The sequence below is a fragment of the Neoarius graeffei genome, chromosome 1, assembly GCF_027579695.1.
Source record: "Neoarius graeffei isolate fNeoGra1 chromosome 1, fNeoGra1.pri, whole genome shotgun sequence".
Lineage (NCBI taxonomy): Eukaryota > Metazoa > Chordata > Actinopteri > Siluriformes > Ariidae > Neoarius > Neoarius graeffei.
Window position 1 is genome coordinate 20,327,773 of NC_083569.1, and position 27,700 is coordinate 20,355,472.

The 27,700-nt window shown below is 43.2% G+C and overlaps 1 protein-coding gene and 2 non-coding genes across 3 annotated transcripts; all 3 read right to left on the minus strand.

Moving 5' to 3' along the window:
* Positions 1 to 10,900: 10,900 nt before the first annotated feature.
* Positions 10,901 to 11,115, minus strand: LOC132899091 (small nucleolar RNA U3). The gene has a single exon (XR_009656625.1). It is a non-coding gene; the product is annotated as a small nucleolar RNA U3 (small nucleolar RNA).
* A 1,929-nt stretch (positions 11,116 to 13,044) lies between these two features.
* LOC132883894 (carbamoyl-phosphate synthase [ammonia], mitochondrial-like) lies at positions 13,045 to 14,934 on the minus strand. The gene is made up of 3 exons (XM_060918004.1): positions 14,727 to 14,934; positions 13,128 to 13,285; positions 13,045 to 13,074 (listed from the first exon to the last, which is right to left on the minus strand). Exons 1-3 carry the CDS (start codon positions 14,932 to 14,934, stop codon positions 13,045 to 13,047), a joined length of 396 nt encoding a protein of 131 aa, XP_060773987.1.
* Positions 14,935 to 19,527: 4,593 nt separating this feature from the next.
* On the minus strand, positions 19,528 to 19,600 carry trnat-cgu (transfer RNA threonine (anticodon CGU)). Its single transcript has one exon. It is a non-coding gene; the product is annotated as a tRNA-Thr (tRNA).
* Between the last annotated feature and the right edge of the window lie 8,100 nt (positions 19,601 to 27,700).

A 27,700-nucleotide genomic window follows, 5' to 3' on the forward strand; every position in this document is an offset into this window, starting at 1 on the left:
TCTCTTTCTCTACCCCCTCTCTCTCTCTCTCTCTCTCGCACACACACACAAACTCTCTCTCTCACACACACACTCACCCACCCACCTACACCCCATTATGGAATAGAAGATAGATAGAATGCCTTTATTGTCACTATACACATGTACAATGAGCTTAAAGCATCTCCAATAACAGTGCAAACAGCGTGTAGAGAGAGAGAGAGAGAGAGAGAGGGGAAGGGGGGAAAAAGAAAAAAAAAAATAATAAATAAAAATAAATAAATAAAATAAAAGGGGGGTGTAAGGTGCACAGTCAGGTGTATGTGTTGTGTTACATATTATGGAGTGAGGTATTGCACATATAAAGTATTGCACAGTGACAGTCACATTATAAATTATTGCGGTGTGTGTGTTGTGTGTAAGGTGCACAGTCCTGAGGTGTGTGTGCTGTGTGTAAGGTGCACAGTCCTGAGGTGTGTGTGGTAAGGTGCACAGTCCTGAGGTGTATGTGCTGTGTGTAAGGTGCACAGTCCCGAGGTGAATGTGCTGTGTGTAAGGTGCACAGTCCTGAGGTGTGTGTGGTAAGGTGCACAGTCCTGAGGTGTATGTGGTAAGGTGCACAGTCCCGAGGTGTATGTGCTGTGTGTAAGGTGCACAGTCCCGAGGTGAATGTGCTGTGTGTAAGGTGCACAGTCCCGAGGTGAATGTGCTGTGTGTAAGGTGCACAGTCCCGAGGTGAATGTGCTGTGTGTAAGGTGCACAGTCCCGAGGTGAATGTGTTGTGTGTAAGGTGCACAGTCCCGAGGTCCGTGTGCTGTGTGCAGTGGTTGCGTTAGACTTTTTCATTGTCCGTCATTTTGACGGACAGGGTCGTAAAAATTCCGTCATTGTCCATTATTATCTGTCATTTTATTTTAACTTTTAAATGACAATGTATATAGGCTATAAATGCTATATATTTAATAACTTGTGTTTTCATGGACTCATTTTCATTTAAAAATTAATTCACAGAACAAGCTTGTATTATTTAATCATTTATTTATGTATTTATGATGCAAAAAGATGAACAGAGATTCTGACGTTCGGTCACTTGTGAACCCATTTTCCCTCCGCTAAAAACATTGCGGCTGTTGTGCCTTAACGGGCATATGAACAATGTTATTTTACAATGTAGCAAGACAATTGCAGTTAAAATATGAACAGTCCACTACAACGATTTAAGTGACAATCTAATCTGACCTGTTTGCGTGAGCTCAAATCTTCCTTCTGGCCCGCATGGATTTAAATTGGGAGCTCGCTTGTGCATAATCAAAGTCGTCAATGGAGACTGCTGCCGAGGCAATTGTCATTAAATTTTGCGTCTTTGCCTCGGACAGACGACTTCTCATTGACGTTTTAATTTCATTCCGAAGGCTGAACCCGCCGGCACGGTGGTGTAGTGGTTAGTGCTGCCTCCTCACAGCAAGAAGGTCCGGGTTCGAGCCCCGTGGCTGGCGAGGGCCTTTCTGTGTGGAGTTTGCATGTTCTCCCCGTGTCCGCGTGGGTTTCCTCCGGGTGCTCCGGTTTCCCCCACAGTCCAAAGACATGCAGGTTAGGTTAACTGGTGACTCTAAATTGACCGTAGGTGTGAATGTGAGTGTGAATGGTTGTCTGTGTCTATGTGTCAGCCCTGTGATGACCTGGCGACTTGTCCAGGGTGTACCCCGCCTTTCGCCCGTAGTCAGCTGGGATAGGCTCCAGCTTGCCTGCGACCCTGTAGAAGGATAAAGCGGCTAGAGATAATGAGATGAGATGAGATGAGATGAGGCTGAACCCGCGCTCTGCTGCGACACTGGAGGCTGGAATAACCAGCACCACTTCAGCCAAAGTTCTGAAGTCGGGAAACATTTCTCCCAGGGAAGTGATCAGAAGCCGGCAAGAGCCTCTGAAAGTTGGATTTCCCGACCCTGCTAGTACTGTGTCATGGTGAGTGTATGTGTGTGCACTGTTCAGGTTTGGGCACCCGGCAGACTGTAAGAGGTGTATCAGTTTGGGATATTGATGGCTCGGCGTGTTTGTATTTGCCATGTGCAGCACAACCTTAAGTTGTGTTTTTAGTGCCTCGTTACAGGCAGCCTGTGATTTCTCGACGTGCTTCTCCATCTGCACACTCTGATTGAGTACCGTGCAGGCTTCGATGTGGCTTTGGCTATTTTTGTGGTCATTGAGGGCTGATTTCTGCATAGTCGTGCAGCCTCTGACAAATCCATTGGCGACTTCTGCTCTCCTACAGATGTCACAAAACATTTTGCCCCCTTCCGCCCGCAGCCAAGTAAACTCCCGCTTCCACTGAACCCTGTATTCCCACCTGACCTCCTTGCCACTTGTTGCTGCTTTCCCCGTAGCTGCCGGTGCCGCTGGCTGAACAGCCGTTAATGCCTGCCCATCTTCATCCTCCTCCAGCGCATCATTCCCTCTCTTCTCTCCTCTCTGAAGGCCATCACAGTTGTTTTTTTTTTTTTTTTTAAATCCTTTCACACTAAGCTGCCGTGACATCTTGCTACATCGAATGTATACACCACTTATCGTAACGCTCGAGCCAGATAGACAACGAATGGACTTGAGGTGAAAGAGATGACAGATAATCAATAGCCAATCAAGAGCTAATCGATATGCACGCGCTCGCCACCAACAGGTTAGGCGCGTGAACTACCGGCTACTTAAATTGATCATCTGTCAAAATCACGCACGGCCTTCAGATTCTTCCGTAGGCGACTTAAATTTGTCATAGTGGGGGTCGGCTCGGCTCGGCGGAGCCTGGAACGGAAGGTCTTAAATAAAACGAAGTTATGTTTAAATGTTAGTTTGTCTACCCGTGCTCTCATTAAAATGATAGTTTAGCAGATATTCGAGCAGTGATGTTCCTAAGCTTCTTAAGCTTGCTGGGGAAGAATACAATAAATCGACATTTTTTTCATTTTAAAAACAAGAAAACAACTAGCCTAAATGAGCGCTATTGCATTAAGACGTACAGGCAGGGAAACGACACAAACAACCCAATGCATCTCTTTTTTTAATAGCAAAAATGACGTGTCTTCTGCAGAGAAGGGAAACATTAATCCATCTCACTGTGCTAGTGGTTAGAAAAGTGAGAGCGCGGTCAGGCGCGTGATGGGGGGAACAGCCTTGCGCAGTGGCTACAGTGTATACATTGGTAGCCAATGCACTGAACATCAAGACTGCCACAACGCCGGCTCAGGTTGAAAGTGACGGCTATGTATATTGTATGTAAGAAAACTCTGCCACAGCTTGCCAATCATTTCAATTGTGTGTTTCATTATGTTTTATTATTGTTATTATTAGGCTATTATTGTTATTGGTAATGGTAAACATCCGTCAAAATGACTGACGGCCTTCAGATTTTTCCGTCATAGCTAAAAAAAATCCGTTAATGACGGACAATTGTCGGTTAACGCAGGGGCGGAGATAGGATTTTTGAACTGGGGGGGACTGAGCTGTCAGCAAATGATTCCATTTTGTGTATATATATATATATATCTCATCTCATTATCTCTAGCCGCTTTATCCTTCTACAGGGTCGCAGGCAAGCTGGAGCCTATCCCAGCTGACTATGGGCGAAAGGCAGGGTACACTCTGGACAAGTCGCCAGGTCATCACAGGGCTGACACATAGACACAGACAACCATTCACACCTACGGTAAATTTAGAGTCACCAGTTAACCTAACCTGCATGTCTTTGGACTGTGGGGGAAACCGGAGCACACCCACGCGGAGAACACCCACGCGGAGAACATGCAAACTCCACACAGAAAGGCCCTCGCCGGCCCCGGGGCTCGAACCCAGGACCTTCTTGCTGTGAGGCGACAGCGCTAACCACTACACCACCGTGTGTGTGTGTGTATGTATGTATGTATGTATGTATATATATATATATATATACACTACCGTTCAAAAGTTTGGGGTCACTTTGAAATGTCCTTATTTTTGAAAGAAAAGCACTGTTCTTTTCAATGAAGATCACTTTAAACTAATCAGAAATCCACTCTATACATTGCTAATGTGGTAAATGACTATTCTAGCTGCAAATGTCTGGTTTTTGGTGCAATATCTCCATAGGTGTATAGAGGCCCATTTCCAGCAACTCTCACTCCAGTGTTCTAATGGTACAATGTGTTTGCTCATTGCCTCAGAAGGCTAATGGATGATTAGAAAACCCTTGTACAATCATGTTAGCACAGCTGAAAACAGTTGAGCTCTTTAGAGAAGCTATAAAACTGACCTTCCTTTGAGCAGATTGAGTTTCTGGAGCATCACATTTGTGGGGTCGATTAAATGCTCAAAATGGCCAGAAAAATGTCTTGACTATATTTTCTATTCATTTTACAACTTATGGTGGTAAATAAAAGTGTGATTTTTCATGGAAAACACAAAATTGTCTGGGTGACCCCAAACTTTTGAACGGTAGTGTGTATACATGTTATTTTCACCTCCCTCACTGCCATCACCAGGAACTACCTGCAGGCCAGGGCAATGATAACATTTTAACATAGCCTATGGAAATCCAAAGTTTACACATTATCATCACGCACAGAAATTGCAAAACTAGTTTTAAAACCGCTAAGTTCCAACTGTTAAACATAGCGAGAGGCTGGGCTACGTGTGTGTGTAAAGTGTAAACCAGTGCATCCTGACTTTCTAACTATGCCTGTGTGTTGCGTGAGCGGCAGTCAGTCAACAACTCTTCGCAAAGTTTCCTTATGAAACAATAAGCTCGCTGAAATTATGGCAGGGAACGCCAGATTAAACATTAAAACTGCCTTCTGAGCACTGTATCTACAGGCTACCACCGAAAGAAGGAGGCTACCAGAAAGGCTTCTCTACTCCGTACGATTTTACTTTCACTCCGACATTACTTTGAACAGACTATCAAAAAATTGCAAGGTGATATGATAAAGTAAGGCACAGTTTACTTACAGTCAGTTTTTTTTTTTTGAAAAAACGATGCAATCGTTTTCTGCCTTTTGGCACCCTTCATCATGCCGTGTTGGCGTCCTGAACTAGGAGGAGCTGTCCCTGATATGCCTGTCAAACTTGTTGTGGGTAACCATAGCAACCAAGCTTGAGCTCGCAACCTGTGCAGTCTGCGCAGTTGCAACTATGTCTGTACTGCTGTGCACCTCAATAAACCGAATGGTAATTAGTCTTTTGATTTTTCCGTGAGGTTTGCCTTATGCAAAGAAAGACAGCATAGACGTTTTTTCCTCCCTATAAGTGGGGGGGACCGAACGAGGTGAATTTAAATCTGGGTGGGACAAATCCCCCCCGTCCCCCCCTCTATCTGCGCCCGTGGGTTAATGCGACCTACAGCTGTGTGTAAGGTGCACAGTCCCGAGGTGCGTGTGCTGCGTTTCACATTATGGAGTGAGGTATTGCACAGAGAGAGTCACCTTATAAAGTACTGCACATTATAAATTAGTAAATAGTAAAGTAAATAGACTGTAATGTCAGAGCATATCCAAGTTCAGGGCGGTTATGGCTTTTGGAAAGAAGCTGTTTTTTAATCGATTTGTCTTTGTCCTGATGCACCTGTAGCGCCTCCCTGAGGGCAACAGGTCGAACAGATCAAAGCCAGAACAATGGGATTTTGAAGATTAAGGACATTTCAATAATGTACTGGCTGCATCCTTTACAAACTCACAATCCCTCTGTATCTGTCTCTCAACCACTGTATTGCCTGTCACTAAATGGCTCTCTCACTCACTCTCACACACACACAAACTCTCTCTCTCGTACATTTATCTTGGCATCAGTCTTATCCCATTGAAATGTAGAGGTTTCGATAGAGTAATATCCATTTGTGTTGTAGTTCTGATAACAGTAAGAACATTTTGTATCTCTGGTAATGTGTATCTGGTGATATGTATCCATTTGTGTTCTACTTCTGATAAGAATAAGATCATTTTATATCTGGTAATATGTATCTGTGGAGTAAAAATAATAATTGGATTTCAGATATCCTTGTTTTATTAAAATATGGAGGTTGACTCTTAAAATTGGGTATCTCTCTCTCTACTGTCTCTTCTTCTGTTGTTTGCCTTGTCAGTCTCTCTTTTTCTGGTTTGATCTGAGCAATAAACACTGTCAAAATTTTGGTAAATGCTGGAGTAATCTCAAACCTGTTTCACTGTGGAGCTTATTTGGGGCATATTGTTAGTATCAGTTTACTATCTTTTTTTCTGAATTTACAGCAAGGAGATATGGTATGTGCTAAGTAGGGATACCCATTATTCTGTATGTGTGTTTCAAGACTGACTTTTGAGGACCCCAAAATGGCTAGAACCACCCCTGGTAAGTACTTATAGAAATGATCCCTGAAAGTATAGTCATAGCTCCTTATCATGTCAGATAGACAATGACTCCAACCAACACACAGATCCTGAAGATGGGAGATTTTAGGTTCTCCACATAACACACATGAAAATAAACAGCTGCACAGACTATCTAAAATACCAAAATAGCCTGAATTAATCTTGAACAAAAGCAGAGAATTGGCTTGTTTAACCACAGTGCCATCATGCTGTAGAGCCTGCCAACATACCTTATAGAAAAGAAATGACTCACTGTAAGTTTCTCAGAAATGTCGAAAAAGGACTGAAATGATGTCACGGACCAATTACTGAGAGAAAACACACAAAATACATTTACCATTTATAAAAAAAAAATATGATACACTCCACAATTTAAAACTATATTTCATACTAATCAACAATGCTCTAAATCACCCATAAAATAAATACGTAATCAAATATCTCGTCTCGTCTCGTCTTCTTCCGCTTTATCCGGGACCGGGTCGCGGAGGCAGCAGTCTAAGCAGGGAAGCCCAAACTTCCCTTTCCCCAGACACCTCGGCCAGCTCCTCGGGAAGAACACCGAGGCGTTCCCAGGCCAGCCGAGAGACATAGTCCCTCCAGCGTGTCCTGGGTCTTCCCCGGGGCCTCCTCCCGGGGGGACATGCCTGGAACACCTCCCCAGGGAGGCGTCCAGGAGGCATCCGAAAAAGATGCCCGAGCCACCTCAGCTGATTCCTCTCGATGTGGAGCAGCAGCGGCTCTACTCCGAGCTCCTCCCGAGTGACTGTGCTTCTCACCCTATCTCTAAGGGAGCGCCCAGCCACCCTGCGAAGGAAACTCATTTCGGCCGCTTGTATCCGCGATCTTGTCCTTTCGGTCATTACCCAAAGCTCATGACCATAGGTGAGAGTCGGAACGTAGATCGACCGGTAAATTGAGAGCTTCGCCTTTTGGCTCAGCTCCTTCTTCACCACAACGGACCGGTAAAGCAACCGCATCACTGCGGAGGCTGCACCGATCCGCCTGTCGATCTCACGCTCCATCCTTCCCTCACTCGTGAACAAGATCCTGAGATACTTAAACTCCTCCACTTGAGGCAGAACTTCTCCACCAACCTGGAGAGGGCAAGCCACCCTTTTCCGGTCGAGAACCATGGCCTCGGACTTGGAGGTGCTGATTCTCATCCCAGCCGCTTCACACTCGACTGCAAACCGCCCCAGTGCATGCTGAAGGTCCTGGTTTGAAGAAGCCAACAGGACAACATCATCCGCAAAAAGCAGAGATGAAATCCTGTGGTTCCCAAACAGGATTCCTTCTGGCCCCTGGCTGCGCCTAGAAATTCTGTCCATAAAAATTATGAACAGAACCGGTGACAAAGGGCAGCCCTGCCGGAGTCCAACATGCACTGGGAACAGGTCTGACTTACTGCCGGCAATGCGAACCAGACTCCTGCTCCGTTCGTACAGGGACCGGACAGCCCTTAGCAAAGAGCCCCGAACCCCATACTCCCGAAGCACCCCCCACAGAATACTACGGGGGACACGGTCGAATGCCTTCTCCAGATCCACAAAGCACATGTGGACTGGTTGGGCAAACTCCCATGAACCCTCGAGCACCCTATGAAGGGTATAGAGCTGGTCCAGTGTTCCGCGACCAGGACGAAAACCGCATTGTTCCTCCTGGATCCGAGGTTCGACTATTGGTCGAATTCTCCTCTCCAGTACCCTGGAGTAAACCTTCCCTGGGAGGCTGAGAAGTGTGATTGGGGCACACTCTCCGGTCCCCTTTCTTAAAAAGAGGGACCACCACCCCAGTCTGCCACTCCAGAGGCACTGTCCCTGACCGCCACGCGATGTTGCAGAGGCGTGTCAACCAAGACAGCCCCACAACATCCAGAGACTTGAGATACTCAGGGCGGATCTCATCCACCCCCGGTGCCTTGCCACCAAGGAGCTTGCAAACCACCTCAGTGACTTCGGCTTGGGTAATGGACGAGTCCACCTCTGAGTCATGAGCCTCAGTCTCCTCAGTGGAAGACATGACGGTGGGATTGAGGAGATCCTCAAAGTATTCCTTCCACCGCCCGACAATGTCCCCAGTCGAGGTCAACAGCTCCCCACCCGCACTGTAAACAGTGTTGGCAGAGTACTGCTTCCCCCTCCTGAGGCGCCGGACGGTTTGCCAGAATTTCTTCGAGGCCGACCGATAGTCCTTCTCCATGGCCTCCCCGAACTCCTCCCAGTTCCGAGTTTTTGCCTCCGCAACTGCCCGAGCTGCAGCACGCCTGGCCTGCCGATACCCGTCAGCTGCCTCGGGAGTCCTGGAGGTTAACATGGCCCGATAGGACTCCTTCTTCAGCTTGATGGCATCCCTTACTTCTGGTGTCCACCACCGGGTTCGGGGATTGCCGCCACGACAGGCACCGGAGACCTTGCGGCCACAGCTCCGAACAGCTGCGTCCACAATGGAGGTAGAGAACATGGTCCACTCAGACTCAATGTCCCCCGCCTCCCTCGGAAGCTGGGAAAAGCTCTCCCGGAGGTGGGAGTTAAAGACCTCCCCGACAGAGTGCTCGGCCAGACGTTCCCAGCAGACCCTCACCATACGTTTGGGCCTGCCAGGTCTGTCCAGCTTCCTCCTCCACCAGCGGATCCAACTCACCACCAGGTGGTGATCAGTTGACAGCTCAGCCCCTCTCTTCACCCGAGTGTCCAAGACATAGGGCCGGAGATCAGATGAAACGACTACAAAGTCTATCATTGACCTCCGACCTAAGGTGTCCTGGTGCCATGTGCACTTATGGACACCCCTATGCTCGAACATGGTGTTCGTTATGGACAAACCGTGACTAGCACAGAAGTCCAATAACAAAACACCACTCGGGTTCAGATCGGGGAGGCCGTTCCTCCCAACCACGCCCCTCCAGGTGTCACTGTCATCTCCCACGTGAGCATTGAAGTCCCCCAGTAACACAATGGAGTCCCCAGTCTGAGCACTCCTCAGTACCTCTCCCAGGGACTCCAAGAAGGCCGGATACTCTATACTGCTATTTGGGCCATAGGCACAAACAACAGCAAGAGCCCTCTCCCCAATCCGAAGGCGCAGCGAGGCGACCCTCTCGTTCACTGGGGTAAACTCCAACACATGGCGGCTGAGCTGGGGAGCTATAAGCAAGCCCACACCAGCCCGCCGCCGCTCACCACGGGCGACTCCAGAGAAGTGGAGAGTCCAGCCCCTCTCGAGGAGCTGGGTTCCAGAGCCCAAGCTGTGCGTGGAGGTGAGCCCGACTATCTCTAACCGGTACCTCTCAACCTCCCGCACAAGCTCAGGCTCTTTCCCCCCCAGCGAAGTGACATTCCATGTCCCAACAGCCAGCCGCTGTGTCCGGGGATCAGGTCGTCGAGGCCCCTGCCTTCGACTACCACCCAATCCACATTGCACCAGTCCCCTACTGCTACCTCTGTGGGTGGTGAACCCACAGGAGGTCGGGCCCACGTCACCTCTTCGGGCTGAGCCCGGCCGGGCCCCATGGGCAAAGGCCCGGCCACCAAGCGCTCGCATACGAGCCCCAACCCCGGGCCTGGCTCCAGGGTGGGGCCCCGGCTGCGTCATCCCGGGCAACGTCACGGTCCTCGGATTTTTCTCCATAGGGGTTTTGGTGAACTGCTCTTAGTCTGGCCTGTCACCTAGGACCTGTCTGCCTTGGGAAACCCTGACAGGGGCATAATGCCCCCGACAACATAGCTCCTAAGATCATTCAAGCACACAAACCCCTCCACCACAATAAGGTGGCAGTTCAAGGAGGGGATCAAATATCTCAAATACAGTAAGAACATCTTCATATTGTACAAGTACACATAATTTAAAACTCTAATAACTCTTTAAACCCTTTTATCTATTTTTTTTATATTAACAACCCACTGATCATGTTCTGTTAAATAGTATACTTATCTTAATATAATATCTGTAATAGAGTAAGAACATTGTCATGTTGTACAAGCATATCGCTGTTTAATTTGAAGCCCGTTATATTTATTTTCTTTATATTGACAACCCACTGATCATTCTCATAGTTTTCCTCTCACACTTGACAAAAAGCATACAAACATAATTTCATCAACAAATACTAATTAAAACTATACATTATTAAAAAATAAAAAAATACTTATAAAGCTTTACTTAGTAGATCTATTGTTAACAATTAATCTACTAATCACTCGTCAAAAAAACATTAAATAATTGTATAAATTTTTCATAATTATATCTACAATTAAATTTGAAATCAATATAAGTTTAAAAATTTCTAAATAACTGATAAAAATAGCTTTTCTGGTCTGTTTATGGCTGTAGTCATATATTCTTCCTATCAATCCACCCTTAAGAAAATTAATTTAATATTTTACAAAAATCTTATATAAGCATGCAGAAAGCACTTTTTTTAAAGTAAGAACACAATGAAAAGTCATAGCAAAATAATGGCAAATAAAAATATAATAATAAAATCAGTAAAACTCCATCAACAACTCTCTTTACTTTTATAGCTTTTTTTAAAATAGCTTAATAAAAACAAAATCACTCTGATCATGTACTTCTCCTCTCTCATCTCCATAAAGATAAAAGAACATTCATCAATGATTAAAGCCCATGAAACAAATCACTAGCTGAAATCTGATTCACGCTCAGAAGAGTACATCATAACTCATCATCGTGATTAGCAAGACTTAACACTTTCAAATCACATTTCCTAGTGAGTGACTATAGAAATGATCCCTGAAAGTATAGCCTTAACCCCTCAAACCCTCAGCCAGTCACACACTTCAACTCACACACACAGCCTGAAGATGGTAGATTTTACCTTCAACACACAAACATAAATAAACAGATGTCCACAGAGACTCTCCAACCAAATAAAATCGATATAAATTAATATTGAACAAAAACAGTAAATAACCTGAAACACATTCCCTTGTAGAAAAGAAAAGACTAGTCAACTTTCTCAAAAGTGTAAAAAGCAATAATACTTGTAATCAACCTTATAAAACATCCATAAATGTTGTATATTAAAAATACACTGTAAAAAATTTACCGTAAAATTTACAGTAACTTACTGGCAGCAATTAACCAGGTAATTACTGTAAATATATTTTACAGTAGAAGTACTGTAATTCCATTAACAGTATTGATGTATTTACTGTAAAATAAAAAATAATGTGATTTCAGTTGTATTTACAGTATTAGTAGTTTAACTGTATACTAAATATCAATTAAATACTGTGATTTCAGTTGTATTTACAGTATTAGTAGTTTAACTGTAGACTAAATATCAATTAAATACTGTGATTTCAGTTGTATTTACTGTGCTGGTTTATTTACTGTACAAACAAAGCACTGTCATTTTTTTAACAGTATTGTATATGGCAATGCAGTACTATTAACAGTGATTAACAGGTAATCACTAAATTCAGTTTCTCACTGTACAATTTAAATGCTGAATCACTGTGGTTTAATATTAACCATTAATAGAATGACCCATATTCTAAAATATTTCAATCAACTACAGAAAACAAGAAAATTGTTAACAGGATTATTTATTGCTTTGGTGAACAGGAACATAAAGCACAAGTTGCCAAACGTTTTAGACAAAAAACTTGGACTTGGAGACCCTTGGACTGAACTTGGGACCCAGAATCCCAATTGGAGCCCTGAAATTAGAGAAGAAAACACATTAATAATTACATTTATTACAATTACTTTGTAATGCACCATGTATGAGATGAGGGTCTAAGATGATGTTGGTATCATGTCAAGATACTTGTTCCTGATAAGAGGTGTCACTGGTTGCAGGAGCACTCAATTACATATTCTTCAATTAAAATGTGGGCTAGCATAAACTTAATGCAGCACTGTCAACAATATTTGTTCTTGTAGCCCACTTTATCTGTGAATAATGTAGTTTATCCTCATGGCTTCTGCAGTGAGCAGAATAAATGCAGATAGTCCCACAAGGGTTAATAAAACTACTTGAGATAACATCTTTAAATAAACCATCTTGAACTTTCAATGCAAAAGCTATTATCAGAACCTCACCTCTATCTAGTCACTTAGCCAATCGAGCTCAGTGAAATCCCTGATGAAGATCACATGGGGGTTCATGCAGGCAGTGGCGATCCTAGAGTGATTTATTCCCCGGGCGAAACCCCCTGCTGCCCCCCCGTCTTTTTTTTTTGTCCCAACTTTTTTGGAATCGGGGTTGGATACTGTGTATACCGTTTTCAGGTCTGTTGCACATCGACTATCTGTTTACCAAGTGAATGTATTTATGAAATATATAGGGTGATTTAGACGCTATTTCAAGAAGCAAAATGCTATTTCAAAATGACAGTTTACCAGGATGCTATTTGAAATACCTGGGGAGAACACTGCTCTTTACTTACTTGTTTCTGGGTTAATTATTTGTTGAAGTCAACATTCATAATAAGTGTCCTATTCCTTCAATTGCTTGTATTCTGAAAAAAAGCGAGAGCGAGGGGATACGTAAGTGAGCAGTAGCTCACAGTTGATATTGTTTTGTAATTCATTTATTCAAATTGTCATAAATATGTATCACGATTTAACATTGCAATATATCATTACATGCTTTGCAAATATTATCATAAATAATGTTACACATGCAAACATTTGTATAAAAGCACACCCATTTAATCTATATAGGCCTTTAAAAGCGGGTGACTGGGAATATCGTGTGCTGGATATTGGATATACACGTGTGGAGTGTAACGAGAGAAGAGCAGGGCTCACCGACTCCACAGCCACACTGGGGGCGATCCTCTCATCGATCTCCTTCAGCTTGTCAGCAAACAGCTGTCTGTCCTCTGTGGCGATGATGGACTCTACAGGTGTGCCCAAAACCTTCACACTGTACTGCTGCAGCATGCCAATCTGAAACAGCACCACTCCTACCACAGGGTATCATAGGTCGTAAGTTTAAGTATCCAGAACTAGAGCTGCGGCTACAATCATCGACACCTTAATGATCTTTTGGCCATTGCAAAAGTAGAAGAGACTTTCAATACATAAATTGTGCATGAATAGTCACTCAAACTTCCACTGGAAAAAAATAAGTTGATTCACGATTACTTAGCATGTCAGATGATGTGACACCATTCCACAATTATTGACATCGAGATGAGAATTATTTTTTTAAATGGTATGTGGAATTAAGTTAACAAAACAGTTTTTATTTAATTTTTTATATAGACTTGTATTAAGTCCAAAATATGTTTTATATAAATATATCGAAGTCAGTGCTTAGGTAAATGAGGAAGTAATCCGAACGTTTGTAAACAAATGAACTGATAATGTTTAACCTGTGTCAGAAAATCTTTTTGTTCCACTTTCTACCCACTTTCTAAGTATTTTTGTACATCACATTTTGTTAAATCACTCACTGTTGTTTGTATTAATTTCTAGGTTTGTAGTTTACCAATAAATGCCAACAGGCAATTGATATTATAACCACATGAAAATCCAGGTAAAAGGTCACATGTCAGTTCTCGAACCAAAACTTTATATTTCTATATCTAAAAATATAAAATGTCTGATATTGTAATATATGGTAGATATTTACAACAAACTGCAAAAAAAAATTCTAAATGGAATAGAAAAACCTGAATATTTCAAGCATGTAATTTATAATACATATATAAATATATATATGCTAGGAATTTGATTTTGGTCTAATTCTATTTATTTCAATCGGATTCCAAATACTCTCTAAGCATTCCATTCTGTTATGAATCAGGAAAAAATTATGATAAATCACAGCACTTATATTTTTTTAAAGTACTTCATCTGCTTCAACAATGATACACAAAGATCGATACATAACAGTTGTAAATGTTACTTAATTCCACAGGGTGTCGATAATGGTGGCCACCAGTGAAAGTGATCACGATGATGAACACCTCACATGACTTCTCAAAAGCGTGATAAGATACAAAATGCCAACTGTCAAATGAAAGAGTAAGAAACAAAGTAGGTTTCAACAAGGATATCATGAAATATCGGTGAATTTGAAAAGTAAAAACATGTCCATGATCATTCCACCATACTTACATATGATGATAGCATCTGGGTTTTCCTCAACTTGCTCATCATGCTAAAAAAAAATTCCATCTCAGGTAACGAGCTGTGTCATCAGACGACAAGATCAAAGGGTGAAGGGTGTCTTCCGGTTGATTAATTAACCAATAAAAACTGTTGTAACTGAAACTCACCTTTGTAAAATTGTTTTCAATTGGTAAATCTGAAAAGGTGTCAGTAATTATGTACTGTTGATAATTGTAGCTGCCACTCTATATCTACACATGTAGAGATATAATTCAGAACAGGTCTCACCACAGTTGAGTGACATTTGTCCGCCGATGGAGAACAGGATGCCATCCGGACTCTCAGCTTTGACCACCTCCATCACAAATTGGGGTGTTATGGCCAAGAAGTAGACTGTGTCTGCCTGCATGGTTCCCACATTGTTAGTCTGCACCAAGGGGCTGGTCGGGTTCATCAGCACCGTCTTCAGGTTCTCCTCCTGCACACAGTGCAACATGGTGGATATTTACTCTGTTCCAGTGCAACAGGTCTAATTAGCAAAAGCTGCAGTTCCTCCACAAACTCCATCATGGCAATAAAAGATCATACTAGCATCAAATCTAAAATTCTAATTCTCGCTAGTGTGCAAAGTCAGCTTAGACAGCGTTTACTGATATGCTGCTCTGATGAGCTCCAAAGGTTAGCTATCACAGATTCCTTTCACTTTGTTTGTGAAATTTCTTTCGCCACATTCAAAGCAGGACATCTGTGAAAACAGCCACGATTTGGATTAAACCCACAACCTTGGCACTGTTTGCAACAATGACCAAATCAACTAACTGCACACTACTTTTCTGCTGATATGCTCCTCTGATGAGCTCCGAAGGTGAACTATCACAGATTGCTTTCAGTTTGCTTGGCTTTATTTCTTAAATTGCCGACTGACCTCAGTATCTCCAAGTCACATTTTTCAACAGGCTTGTCATGTTCCCACCATCCACTATGAAATTCTAACTCTCGCTCGAGTGCAAAGTCAGCTGAGACAGCTTTTAAAAACTGAAAATATGATGCTTACCTGCTTGTTTTCTTAAAGCTGCTGGTGAAAAGCAAGCTGCTGTCCTGAAAAGGCACTTTTCACCACCTTCCAGCCAACTGCTCTCATTGAACAATGAAGCAACAAATGCTTCCTGAGGCATGCCCCAAAAGTGTGAGAAGCATGCCAGGGACTCCATGTGAGGAGATTGGGTTGTTTTAGTGGCAAAACACTTGAAGCTTACCACATGGTATTCATGCAAATGGGAGTCAGAATACACTCCCCCAGAACAAAAGTCTGCTTCTGGGAAGTCGCTCACTTGAAAATGAACAAACAACCAAAGGAATCTCAGGCATGGTTCCAGAGAGCAACGTGGACCATGTGCTTGGCTAACTATTGCGATACTCTGGGCAGTGCTTTTACAAGTTCACAGAAAAGACGGACTTTTCTGCAAATGTTTTATGGCAGTGCTTTGACTCGACCTGTCCGGGAGAGAAGCCCTTTACGGTTAGGACAGATACCTCTTTTGCCAGACAAGCTCGGGTAAAAGCTACCACAAAACAAGGCTTCGGCTGCCTCTCGGCAAACCAAATTTCAGATGGAGTCGGCAGCACATTCAAAGCAGCGTGGGAGATGTCGAGCGGACGTCACATCAACCAGGTGGCCACGACTGCACACGGGGCCTCGTGACAGTGTGGACAAATGTTAGGAGATGCTTCGGTGCACTTTGTTTCAAAACGCATATGCTTCAGGGAGGCAAAATCCTCAGGTTGGACGTGAACGAGTCTACGACCTAGCCTAGTTGATTCACTGGATGTACAACTGTCTATGGGCAGTGCTGCTAAATAAAGCCAATCTTGTAAGATGAAACCCTAGAATGGACTGCAATGACCAGTTTTCACCCATCGTATGGCAAAGGGAATCTCAAACTTACTCGTAAGCATGCTAAATTGCGTAGGGTAACATCAAGGCATCCGTTTCAGTACCTTAAGATGCAAAACTGGATTTCAGCGTGGTATCAGTACACCATCCCGAACATTAGTAAGCAGGACTTAACAGACCTCAGGATCAAGATAGAAGAATGCTTCTCCACTGGATACTGCTAGCCGAACACTACTCCTAGTCCGTTCGGCCAGACACCAAAGCGAAATGCATCGTTGACCACACCCAGGTCTTGAGCTGACCACATGAGTTGGCAATGCACTTGGGCCACTGCTCAAATCCCTATATGCGGTGATCAAAAGAAGACCGCCGCCCTCTCTCAGGCCGAGAGCACAGGGGCCCAGAAATTCAAGTGAGACAAAAAAAAGCACTCTTCTTGCAAAGGCACACCAGCAGAAGCCTTCATTTTCACTGCTTGCGCCAAGCACAGGCCATGAGGCCCCTCAACAACATATGTCTGAAGTGGGATTCAAATCCCCATCTCCAGAGGAGACTGCAACTTGAACACAGCACCTTAGACTGCTCAGCCACCCTGGCTTGCCTCACCTGGTGCCAATCCAGTATAGAACATGCTGAGGTCTCATGTTGCTCTCACGCGTGGGCCATGCGCTTGGCTAACTATTGTGATACTCTGGGCAGTGCTTTTACAAGTTTGCAGAAAAGACGGACTTTTCTGCAAACGTTTTACGGCAGTGCTTTGACTCAACCTGTCCGGGAGAGAAGCCCTTTACGGTTAGGACAGATACCTCTTTTGCCAGACAAGCTCGGGTAAAAGCCACCACAAAACAAGGCTTCGGCTGCCTCTTGGCAAACCAAATTTCAGATGGAGTCGGCAGCACATTCAAAGCAGCGTGGGAGACGTCGAGTGGACGTCGCTTTAACCAGGTGGCCACGACTGCACACGGGGCCTCGTGACAGCATGGACAAATGTTAGGAGATGCTTTGGTGCACTTTGTTTCAAAACGCATACGCTTCAGGGAGGCAAAATCCTCAGGTTGGACGTGAATGCGTCTACGACCTAGCCTAGTTGATTCACTGGATGTACAACCGTCTATGGGCAGTGCTGCTAAATAAAGCCAGTCTTGTAAAATGAAATCCTAGAATGGACTTCAATGACCAGTTTTCACCCATCGTATGGCAAAGGGAATCTCAAACTTACTCGTAAGCATGCTAAATTACGTAGGGAAACATCAAGGCATCCGTTTCAGCACCTTAAGATGCAAAACTGCATTTCGGCGTGGTATCAGCACACCATCCCGAACATCAGTAAACAGGACGTAACAGACATCAGGACAGAGATTGAAGAACGCACCTCCGCTGGATACCGCTAGCCGAACACTGCTCCTTAGTCCACTTGGGCACACACCAAAGCGAGATGCATCGTTGACCACACGCAGGTCTTGTGCTGACCACGTGAGTTGGCAGTGCACTTGGGTCACTGCTCAAATACCTATGTGCGGTGATCAAAAGAAGACCGCCGTCCTGTTTTACACCGAGAGCACAGGGGCTCTGGCGAAACCGATCCACCGCCAGCCAGACCGACATGGGTAGCACTCGACGTGCCTCAAGTTTCACACCGCACAGGAAGTACAGATGCTGTTGGGCTTTTTTGGCCAGTAATGCGATGTTGTTGCTCCAGGACAGGTCTTCCGAGATGTGCACACCCAGAAACTTGGTGCTGCTCACCCTTTCCACTGCAGCACCGTCGATAGATAGTGGAGCATGCTGGGTGTGCTCTCTCCTGAAGTCCACAACAATCTCCTTCGTCTTCTCCACATTCAGACGGAGATTGTTGTCCTTGCACATGGCCAAGCGGCTCACCTCACTCCTATAGATTGTCTCATCGCCATTGTTGATGAGACCCACCACAGTCGTGTCATCTGCAAACTTAATGAAGAGATTTGAGCTGGATGTTGGTGTGCAGTCATGGGTCAGCAGAGTGAAGAGGAGGGGGCTTAGCACACATCCTTGGGGGGCCCACATGTTCAGTGTGATGGTGCTGGAGGAGTTGCTGCCGACCCGTACAGTCTGTGGTCTCCCCGTCAGGAAGTCCAGCAGCCAGTTGCACAGGGAGGTGTTGAGTCCCAGCTGGTCCAGTTTGTGAATGAGCTGCTGAGGAATGATTGTGTTGAATGCTGAGCTAAAGTCTATGAACAGCATTCTGACATACCCGTACGAGTCTTTTGTCTCCAGGTGGGTGAGGGCTGAGTGGAGGGCAGTGGAGATAGCGTCATCAGTCGAACGGTTGGACTGATATGCAAACTGGAAAGGATCCAGGGTGGGGGGGGGAGGGCAGACTTGATATGCCTCATGACTAGCCGCTCGAAGCACTTTATGAGGATGGGAGTGAGTGTGACAGGGCGGTAGTCATTGAAGCAGGAGGGAGACGGCTTCTTTGGGACCGGGATGATGGTGGTGGTCTTGAGGCACGTGGGGACAACAGCCTGGCTCAACGAGATGTTGAAGATGTCTGTAAAGACGCCTACAAAAAGCAAGAATCGGAGACAGTTTCACTAACTCTTTACATGCCAGCAGCCAAATCATCCTACTCCCAGTTCAGAGATATTTCCTTTCTGAAGAAATGCCCAAGTCAAGTTAATAAGCCACAATCAGAAGTTCAAGACAAAGTTTCAGGGAGACAATCATACTTTTTATGTTTTTCTCTGTTTGAACGATTGGAACAACCAAAAACTGGGCAAAAATGAACCATATTTAAGACCCATTAAGCGTTGCTCACAAGAAAGACAGGGTATGGTTGTCCCCCAGAAGAAATTATCACCTGACACCCCACACAAGGGGTCTATTGCTTTACCAAGTACTCATGAGCATCTGAGTTATTTCCGAATTCATTATAGTCTTCATTTGAGGTCTTTTTTTTTGTTGATGTTATCAACTGTGCATTGATGGAGAATTGGGTGCAAAGTGTTTTGCACAAATTTTACATGAAAGACACCTTCAGGTCCTCAGTCATCTCACTGATCTTTAAACTATCCATCTGGAGCCATTCTCAACAGCAGAAAGTGGTCTTCAGGAGATGAGAAATCATGAGCAGCACTTGTTCACCTTCTGGTGTCAGTGCTCTCAATATCCCCTCTTTTGTCTGGATCACCTTTCTACATTCAAAATGTCTCTTATAGGCCCCAGTGAGGATTGAACTCACAACCTCTGGTTTACGAAACCAGTGCTCTTACCACTGAGCTATGGAGCCCTGACTCTTTTGCAATTGCTGAAGATTGGGGCCACAGCAGAACCCTGAAGTCCCTGTGGCAATCCTCAAAACAGCCCATAGAAACTGCTGTAATGTCACTCACAACTTTAGTTCCTAGCTGCAGTTAGCTTCTGTTTACTATTTGCCTCGCAAAAAATGAACACACATTTTAAATAATGTGGTGTGTCAATCATAGAGTGGGCTGTGGGCTGTACATTCTGGCTATTTTCTCATCTGAGCTAACAAAAACACTGGACAGGCCAAGCTCTCAAGAGATTTGGTTATAAGCACCATGAGTGACTTCACTGATCTTCAGGCTCTTCATGTGGGGCCATTCTCACCAGTAGAAAGTGGTCTTCAGGAGATGAGAAATCATGAGCAGCACTTGTTCACCTTCTGGTGTCAGTGCCCTCAATCTTCCCTCTTTTATCTGGTTCACCTTTCTACATTCAAAACATCCCTTATAAGCCCCAGTGAGGATTGAACTCACAACCCCTGGTTTATAAGGTCAGTGCTCTCACCATTGAGCTAATTTTCAGAAGACTAGCTCCTTGACAGAAACAAAGGGTTTGGGATGTGACAGCTTGCTTGATCAACTTGAGCACACAGTTGAGACAGTCTGTGCATGTTAGTTCAGAAGCCTCAAATGAAGGCTTCAGTGGTTCCACTGAGATTTGAACTCAGATCATAGGAGTCAACGTCCAGAGTCCTAGCCATTACACCATAACAAGAAGATTCTTTTCACCACCAAATCACTGCCATATACTGACACCGCCCTGGCAAAAGAAAATAAACATGCCCTTGATCAGACGCTTAGACATACACAAACTACACTCCTCAATGCTGAAAGAAAGCAAAAGTAACATGAACCTGCTTTCCTCCACACATCTCATGCAACCAGTGCCATATTAAGCCAATGCGGTGCCCCTGGGCACTATACCTCAAGTGCCCCCCCACCACCCTGAGCACACGCATTCAGTAACCTCCTGCACACACTCACAAACCTTGCCCTTTGCTGTCAAAAATAGTAGCATATACATAAACAAGGTCATTCTTCCTCATTGAAAATTTATTAAGTAGGCTACATCAGCCCATCAAATTCACTGAAAACAACCAACGATATGCATGTAGGCATATTGAAATGTCTTATTCAAAAATGAGCAGCATATATTTGTATGTCTCAAGGGGATCCTCGTCGTCGCCGACCCCTCGGCTAACACTGGCTGTGGTTGTAGCATCTCCCCGGCTAGTGCTAGCAGGGCCATCTCCCTCACTAGCATTGCTGATTTCACTAGCTTCGGCTTCAGTGCTGGTAGTGACAGCAGTTGTCGATGTTTTTATAAAAAAACGATCTAACACTGGAACATTTTTAATTGCAGCTACACGCCTGGAGTCTTTCTCTTTTTTTAATTTTCTCTTTGCACAACCACTCAATTGATGTCTGTCCATTTTTCATTTCTACCGCGGTTTTTAAAAAATTGATACAGTTCACCGTAGGTGGACTGGCTCAACTGACAGGTTGAGGAAAGGGGGTTAATGGTCACATAGGCCACTCTTGCTCAGAATTATGATTATTGTTGTTGTTCTTATGAAATTAGTGTTCATAATGAATTATATATGACTATTTAACAATGTCAAGTGTATAACCATTTTAAGTGTACAAACATTCACGAAAAATATTTTTAAAGTTTCTGTCATGTGGTGCCCCCCACTGGCTGTGAGTGGTTAGTGCCCCTGGGCACTGTGCCGCAGGCCCATATAGTTAATCCAGCTTTGCATGCAACCATCTCAAACTTGGAGCAGGATCCTGCAGACATGAAAAAGTCAAACCTTTGAAGGATATAATGAAATTCCAGCAGCACATGAACACATGATTTAAGGTTTTACCTTAAATCGTCAATCTTTTGGAAAATAAATAAATAAAGGAACCCTGGACTGCTGGCGACATGGTTAATCATTCATTGTTGTTTGTATTAATTTCTAGTTTTGTAGTTTTTCAATCAATGTCAACAGGCAATTTACGTACATTGTAACCACATGAAAATCCAGGTCAAAGGTCCCATGTCATTCCGCAAAATAAAAATTTATATTTTCCATCTAAAAATATAAAATATCTACTGATGTTTTAATATGTGGTAGATATTTACAACAAACTGAAAAATAAATAAATAAATAAATAAATAAAATTTAATCTGACTGGAATAGAAAAATATGAATCTTTCAAGCATGTAATTTTGTATATGTTAGGAATTTAATTCTGATCTAATTCTATTTATTGCAGTTGGATTCCAAATACTCTCTAAGCATTCCATTCCAAAAAATTTTCAAGTGCTTATTTTTGCAAAGGCATGCCAGCTGAAGCCTCTCAGGCTCCGACCTGAAAACATTGGGACCTGAGAGAAGTGGTGCATGTATTGTTGCTTGTGAGTTCTCACTGCTGCTGAGGAAGGTGCAGTTTCTTCAAAACATGTTGCACTCAAATCGCTCTCTTTGAGCCTTTGATACCATCAACAACACCGGATGAACAGCCAGACAGGCAGACAGATGGATGGACAGAACCCATTTCTATATCCGCCGCCAAACTTCGTTTGTTGCATTCCATTAATACACTTTACAATAGATTATTAAATTCTAATAGAATTGATGAGCCAAAATAATTGGGGATCTTTTTTAATGGGCAGAAAAGCAGAAAAGGTTGAGAACCCCTGACATACATCACATCAGGGGAGTGAAACTCAAGCACTGGAGAGCTTAAACCCGACAGGGATTTTTACACACCAAATTTCACCCACAATTCCTAATTCCGGCGGCACGGTGGTGTAGTGGTTAGCGCTGTCGCCTCACAGCAAGAAGGTCCTGGGTTCGAGCCCCGGGGCCGGCGAGGGCCTTTCTGTGCGGAGTTTGCATGTTCTCCCTGTGTCCGCGTGGGTGTGCTCCGGTTTCCCCCACAGTCCAAAAACATGCAGGTTAGGTTAACTGGTGACTCTAAATTGACCGTAGGTGTGAATGTGAGTGTGAATGGTTGTCTGTGTCTATGTGTCAGCCCTGTGATGACCTGGCGACTTGTCCAGGGTGTACCCCGCCTTTCGCCCATAGTCAGCTGGGATAGGCTCCAGCTTGCCTGCGACCCTGTAGAAGGATAAAGCGGCTAGAGATAATGAGATGAGATGAGAATTCCTAATTCCAAACAGGATTTGATTTTAAGGGTGGTATGGTGGTGTAGTGGTTAGCGCTGTCGCCTCACAGCAAGAAGGTCCTGGGTTCGAGCCCCGGGGCCGGCGAGGGCCTTTCTGTGTGGAGTTTGCATGTTCTCCCTGTGTCTGCGTGGGTTTCCTCCGGGTGCTCCGGTTTCCCCCACAGTCCAAAGACATGCAGGTTAGGTTAACTGGTGACTCTAAATTGACCGTGAGTGTGAATGGTTGTCTGTGTCAGCCCTGTGATGACCTGGCGACTTGTCCAGGGTGTACCCCGCCTTTCGCCTGTAGTCAGCTGGGATAGGCTCCAGCTTGCCTGCGACCCTGTAGAAGGATAAAGCAGCTAGAGATAATGAGATGAGATGAGATTTGATTTTAGGGTATGTAAAATGACACAATAGATTGTTTAACCAAAAACAAGTGTTTTTACAGGCAACTTTTGACAGTTAGTGCGTGTTTCAAAACATTGTTTAAGATCCTTTAGGGCAAGACTTGAGTGTCTCATGACTAAAACAAATAGCAGAAATATTGTGACCATTTGCTCCTTGCATGTTCAAAAGTTCTGAAGTTTCCTGACACAAGAAGGACACTGTATAAAATACGGAAGCGTATTGATGCCACACCAGAAAAAAAATGTAAAAATCAATATCACATCATAATGTGAAAAATTTATTGTTATAACAATATATTTTTCATGCTATAGCAATATATTTTCACGTTATTACATGAAATATTTTACATTATGATGTGATAATTTATATTGTTAAAACATGAAACTTTTCACATTATAATGCGATAACTTTAAACTCATTTTTGAACCAAGGGTTTGAATGAGGTGTGTGGAGAATAAACTGGGTAATATGGCTCATTAACATGGTTTAATCAAGTTCCATTTCATGCGTGGGTTGAACTGCAGTAAAGAAATATATTTACAGATTCAAACTTCCCGGACCAATAAATCTGAAAGATATAACCAGAAAACTGTGTGACATATCAAGTTTGATATTTGATTGTAACGATACAGTAATACTATAAAGTGAAAGCACTGCAACCCTGCTGTCCACCAGGCACCCAGCAGAGTCACACCATAATAATGTCATGGTGTTGTTTCTGGTGCATGGTATGCGGTGTCAAAGAAAGGAATAAATACGTATTCATAACTGTGATGTGTATCTCGTTTTTGGTGTCAATATGACAAGACAATGCAGCAGTTTATTGACACGAAATCCAGTACACTACACAATTTGATGGTTTATATGCTATAACATTATTATTCTAGTTAGGTTGATTTTGTGTCCTTGTAAATATTTTGCTCATACACTCATCAGGAGCTCCACTTTTAGGCAGTGCCTAAATATCTACACTCAAAAAAAAAATGTGTTGGATTTACTTAAGAAAGTCATGGAAAGTATTTCCACATGATCGCCTTTCTTATTTTTAAGTTAGGCAACTTTGTTGGTTTAAAAGGATTACCTTCAGTTCATGTAACCTTACTTATTTGGGTTGATCCAACATTACTGAGTCAGGTTATCTAAACCTGATTCAATCAAGTTGATCCAACAGGATCTCATAATGTTCATCCAACAGGTTTGATTCTGGGTTGATTATCCCAGTGGTCTCAAGTTGATCCAACAAGAGCTCATAATGTTGGAAATGTGCTATTGATTAATGTGGAAATACTTTCCATGTTTTAATCAATTACTTTCAAAGCATTACAGTTAAGCTTGCATTGAAAAGGCTATAAATCTAGGTTAAAAAAAAAACGCCACAAAACCAAGATGTTCAAGATGAACTTTTATTCTGAACATTCCCCAGGCCATTCAGAAAAGCACAGCATTTAAAATAGTGTCTTGAGGGCAATAAATAAAATAATAAAAACTTAAACATTTGGTGTACACAAGAGTTCATGTATGTGATTGGGGAGACATGCAAGCGACACACAGATATGGCAACTGTCTCTTCCGGGAAAAAAAAAAACAGCTAAACAAACAAACAACAATGAAAATTATAAATATTTGAAGACAAAATATGCATGTTTGTAAAAGACGCATGCATGGATATGACTCGTCTGTGTGTACATTTTCTCTTCTCTCACAAACACACACTTACAGACACAGCATGCCTGCAGACAGTGTTTAGCACTGGAAAACTAATAGTGGTGGAGTGGTTGGAGCCTCTCAATGATCTGCTCAGTGCTTGCAGTGATGGGGAGAAAGTAACAATGAACTACAATGAACATCATGTAAAACACATTTCTGCATTATTACCCAAACAGATTTTAGTAAAACATTACTGGAATGCCCAAACACCACCTCCTGTATGAGGGAGCAAGCACATTTCTACATCACCTAGATAGGTTTTAGTAACATTCATCAGGCCTTTCTAAAATACAACATTTAAAAGTGTGTTTTAAGGCAGAAAAAAAAAAACACTGTTAGTGTGTACAAGAGCTGTGTATGGTCTGAATGAGAGTGCACATTGCTACATCATTACTCAGATCTTCTAGTAACAAGTTTACAGGGCAAGTGTCTCCAAAGGCCAAAACAAACAATCCAAGCCTTTGACTCTAATAGTAGAAATATTTAAAGGCATGTGTATGGCTCAGTTATTAACTGTGTACTATTTTTCACTGGAAAAAATAGTGTTCTCTCTCTCTCTCTCTCTCTCACACACACCACAACGCGCGCGCGCACACACCCGCACACCCACAACATGCATGCAGACAGCGGCCGTTTCTCAAAGTGAAGTGTCTGGCACTTGCTAGTATCCTTGGTTGTACGGCGGATGAGTGACTTCATTGGGCACTTTTGAGTAATAGCATGAAAATTGGTACACATATCAATCTTGAAAAGCTGATTAATATTAGATGTGGAGGAGTCACAAAAAATGCTAAATTTTGGCTGCCATGTGTACTTTTCATGCTTTTACTCAAAAGCGCACAATGAAGTCACTGATCCGCCGTACTACTGGAATGCTAGCAAGTGCACTACACTTCACTTTGAGAAATGGACAGTGTTTAGCACCGGAAATCTAAGAGTGGTGGAGTGGATTTTGGAGGCTCTCAATGATCTGCTCCGTACACTGACTTGCAGTGATGGGTAGAAAATAAAACAACAATTGACTACTGATACATCTGCATTATTACTCACACAACTTTTGGTAAAACCTTACCGGAATGGCCAAACACATGTATGCGTTTCTTTAAACCCTTTGGTGACTGACCCCTTGAAAATGGTTCCTCCAGGAACCATGACGTTTCAGTTGTCAAGACAACGGAAAAACTAAAATACAAATACAAATACAAGAGCATTTTGTTTTGTGCACAAGAGCATTGTGACGTATCTTTCTGTTTTTGTATTTTAGTTTTTCCGTTGTCTTGACAACTGAAACATCATCGTTCCTGGAGGAACCATTTTCAAGGGGTCAGTCACCAAAGGGTTAAGGCAAAAAACTTTGAACCACGACTCATTTCGTACCTTTAAACTTAGTCAAGGAAAGAGCACCACCGTAAACAATGAACCAATTTGAGGTACTACAGACATGCCTCAACGGGAAAGAATCGTTTTCAGAGCCTGCACTTTTCTTCCCATCTTGTTCCCATCCAATTCTAGGATAATTTTCTGCAAGGCTTCAAATGTGTTCTTGTGTTCAGGAGGATAACACAAGTTAAGTGCGTAAACAAAGGCGAGAAATACAGCCACTGCAAGTGGGATGTTCGGCAAGCAGTCAATTATAGTCACCCCTTCAAAAATGATTCCGATGTCTTCAGGACTGTCACCAGCTTCTGCACCTTCATGGCGGATCACGTAGATGGCATGGATGGCTTCTGCCAAAGCAGATTCGGTGTCAGCATCTTGTGCCTGAAAAGTAATTTGACAGATATACATGTATATACACATAAATATCTAACATGACATACATTTTACCTTCTCCACCATCCATTTCAAATATGCTACCACAATACCAAATACACCAGGTGAAAAGTTTTAGACAAGCTCACATCAATTATTTAAACTTTACACATCTCGATCATGAACTATTCTATCTTTTGAATACTTTGATATGTACAATGCACTTTTTGCCTGATGTATGAAAAAAAAAGTATTAACTTGTCGTCAGTGAAAGCAATGTGACTGCTGGCATGGCACTGACTAATATGACCCAGATGAATAAGATTCTTCAGACATGTTTGACTATTTGAATCGAAGACTTCAGTTAAAAGACAGTAAACTTGTCTTATGGAGCTGGGTTGTTTCACCCTTAAGCTAAAAATTTCTCTCAGTTCTGGCATGATGTTAAGGAATCTGGAGTTATATCTTTGCATTGTTGGAGGAAGATATGACAACTACATCTGTTGTCACATGACGAAGTGTCACATTTCAAGGTATAAATTGACCTTTTGGCTAAGGCCCGCCATAGAATGTTGATTGATCAATGACAACGCAGCAAGGGGCCAACAGTGATCCCCTTGCTGCATTCTGATTGGTCAATCAACATTCTAGGGCCGGCCTTAGCCAAAGGTCAATTGCAGTGGTGGTAGTTGTGGTCAAATGTCTCCACAGACTAAAGGCATATTCAAGGCATATGTTTAGCTATGGTTTCCTGAGTGATCGATTTGTTTGGCTGCAACATAGCAAAATGTTCTGCAGCAGACCTTTGGGTATGCTTGCTACAGTTTGGTAGGCATGATAACCATTTATCTACTCGCGACTATCTACACCCCCACCCCCTGCCCCCAACACATACCATGTATTCCTTCAGCAGCTTTCCAGGGTCTTCATTGAAGTAGGTGCAAAGTCCCTTCAGGATGCATTCGCGTCTGACATTAATGTTATTGTCCTATAGACATAATAAACACACATGAACATCGATTTTCACTTAAAATTGCACACAGGTCTCCTGCCAA

What these genes read in the sequence shown, in the direction of transcription:
- LOC132883894 (XM_060918004.1), bottom strand. Translation starts at nt 14,934, where the DNA reads ATGTTGCACTGTGTGCAGGAGGAGAACCTGAAGACGGTGCTGATGAAC. An exon ending in ACAAATGTCACTCAACTGTG is followed by an intron (nt 13,286 to 14,726) that starts GTGAGACCTGTT and finishes ACCCTGTGGTAG; the next exon opens with GAGTGGTGCTGTTTCAGATT. An exon ending in CCAGTGTGGCTGTGGAGTCG is followed by an intron (nt 13,075 to 13,127) that starts GTGAGCCCTGCT and finishes TCCAATATCCAG; the next exon opens with CACACGATATTCCCAGTCAC.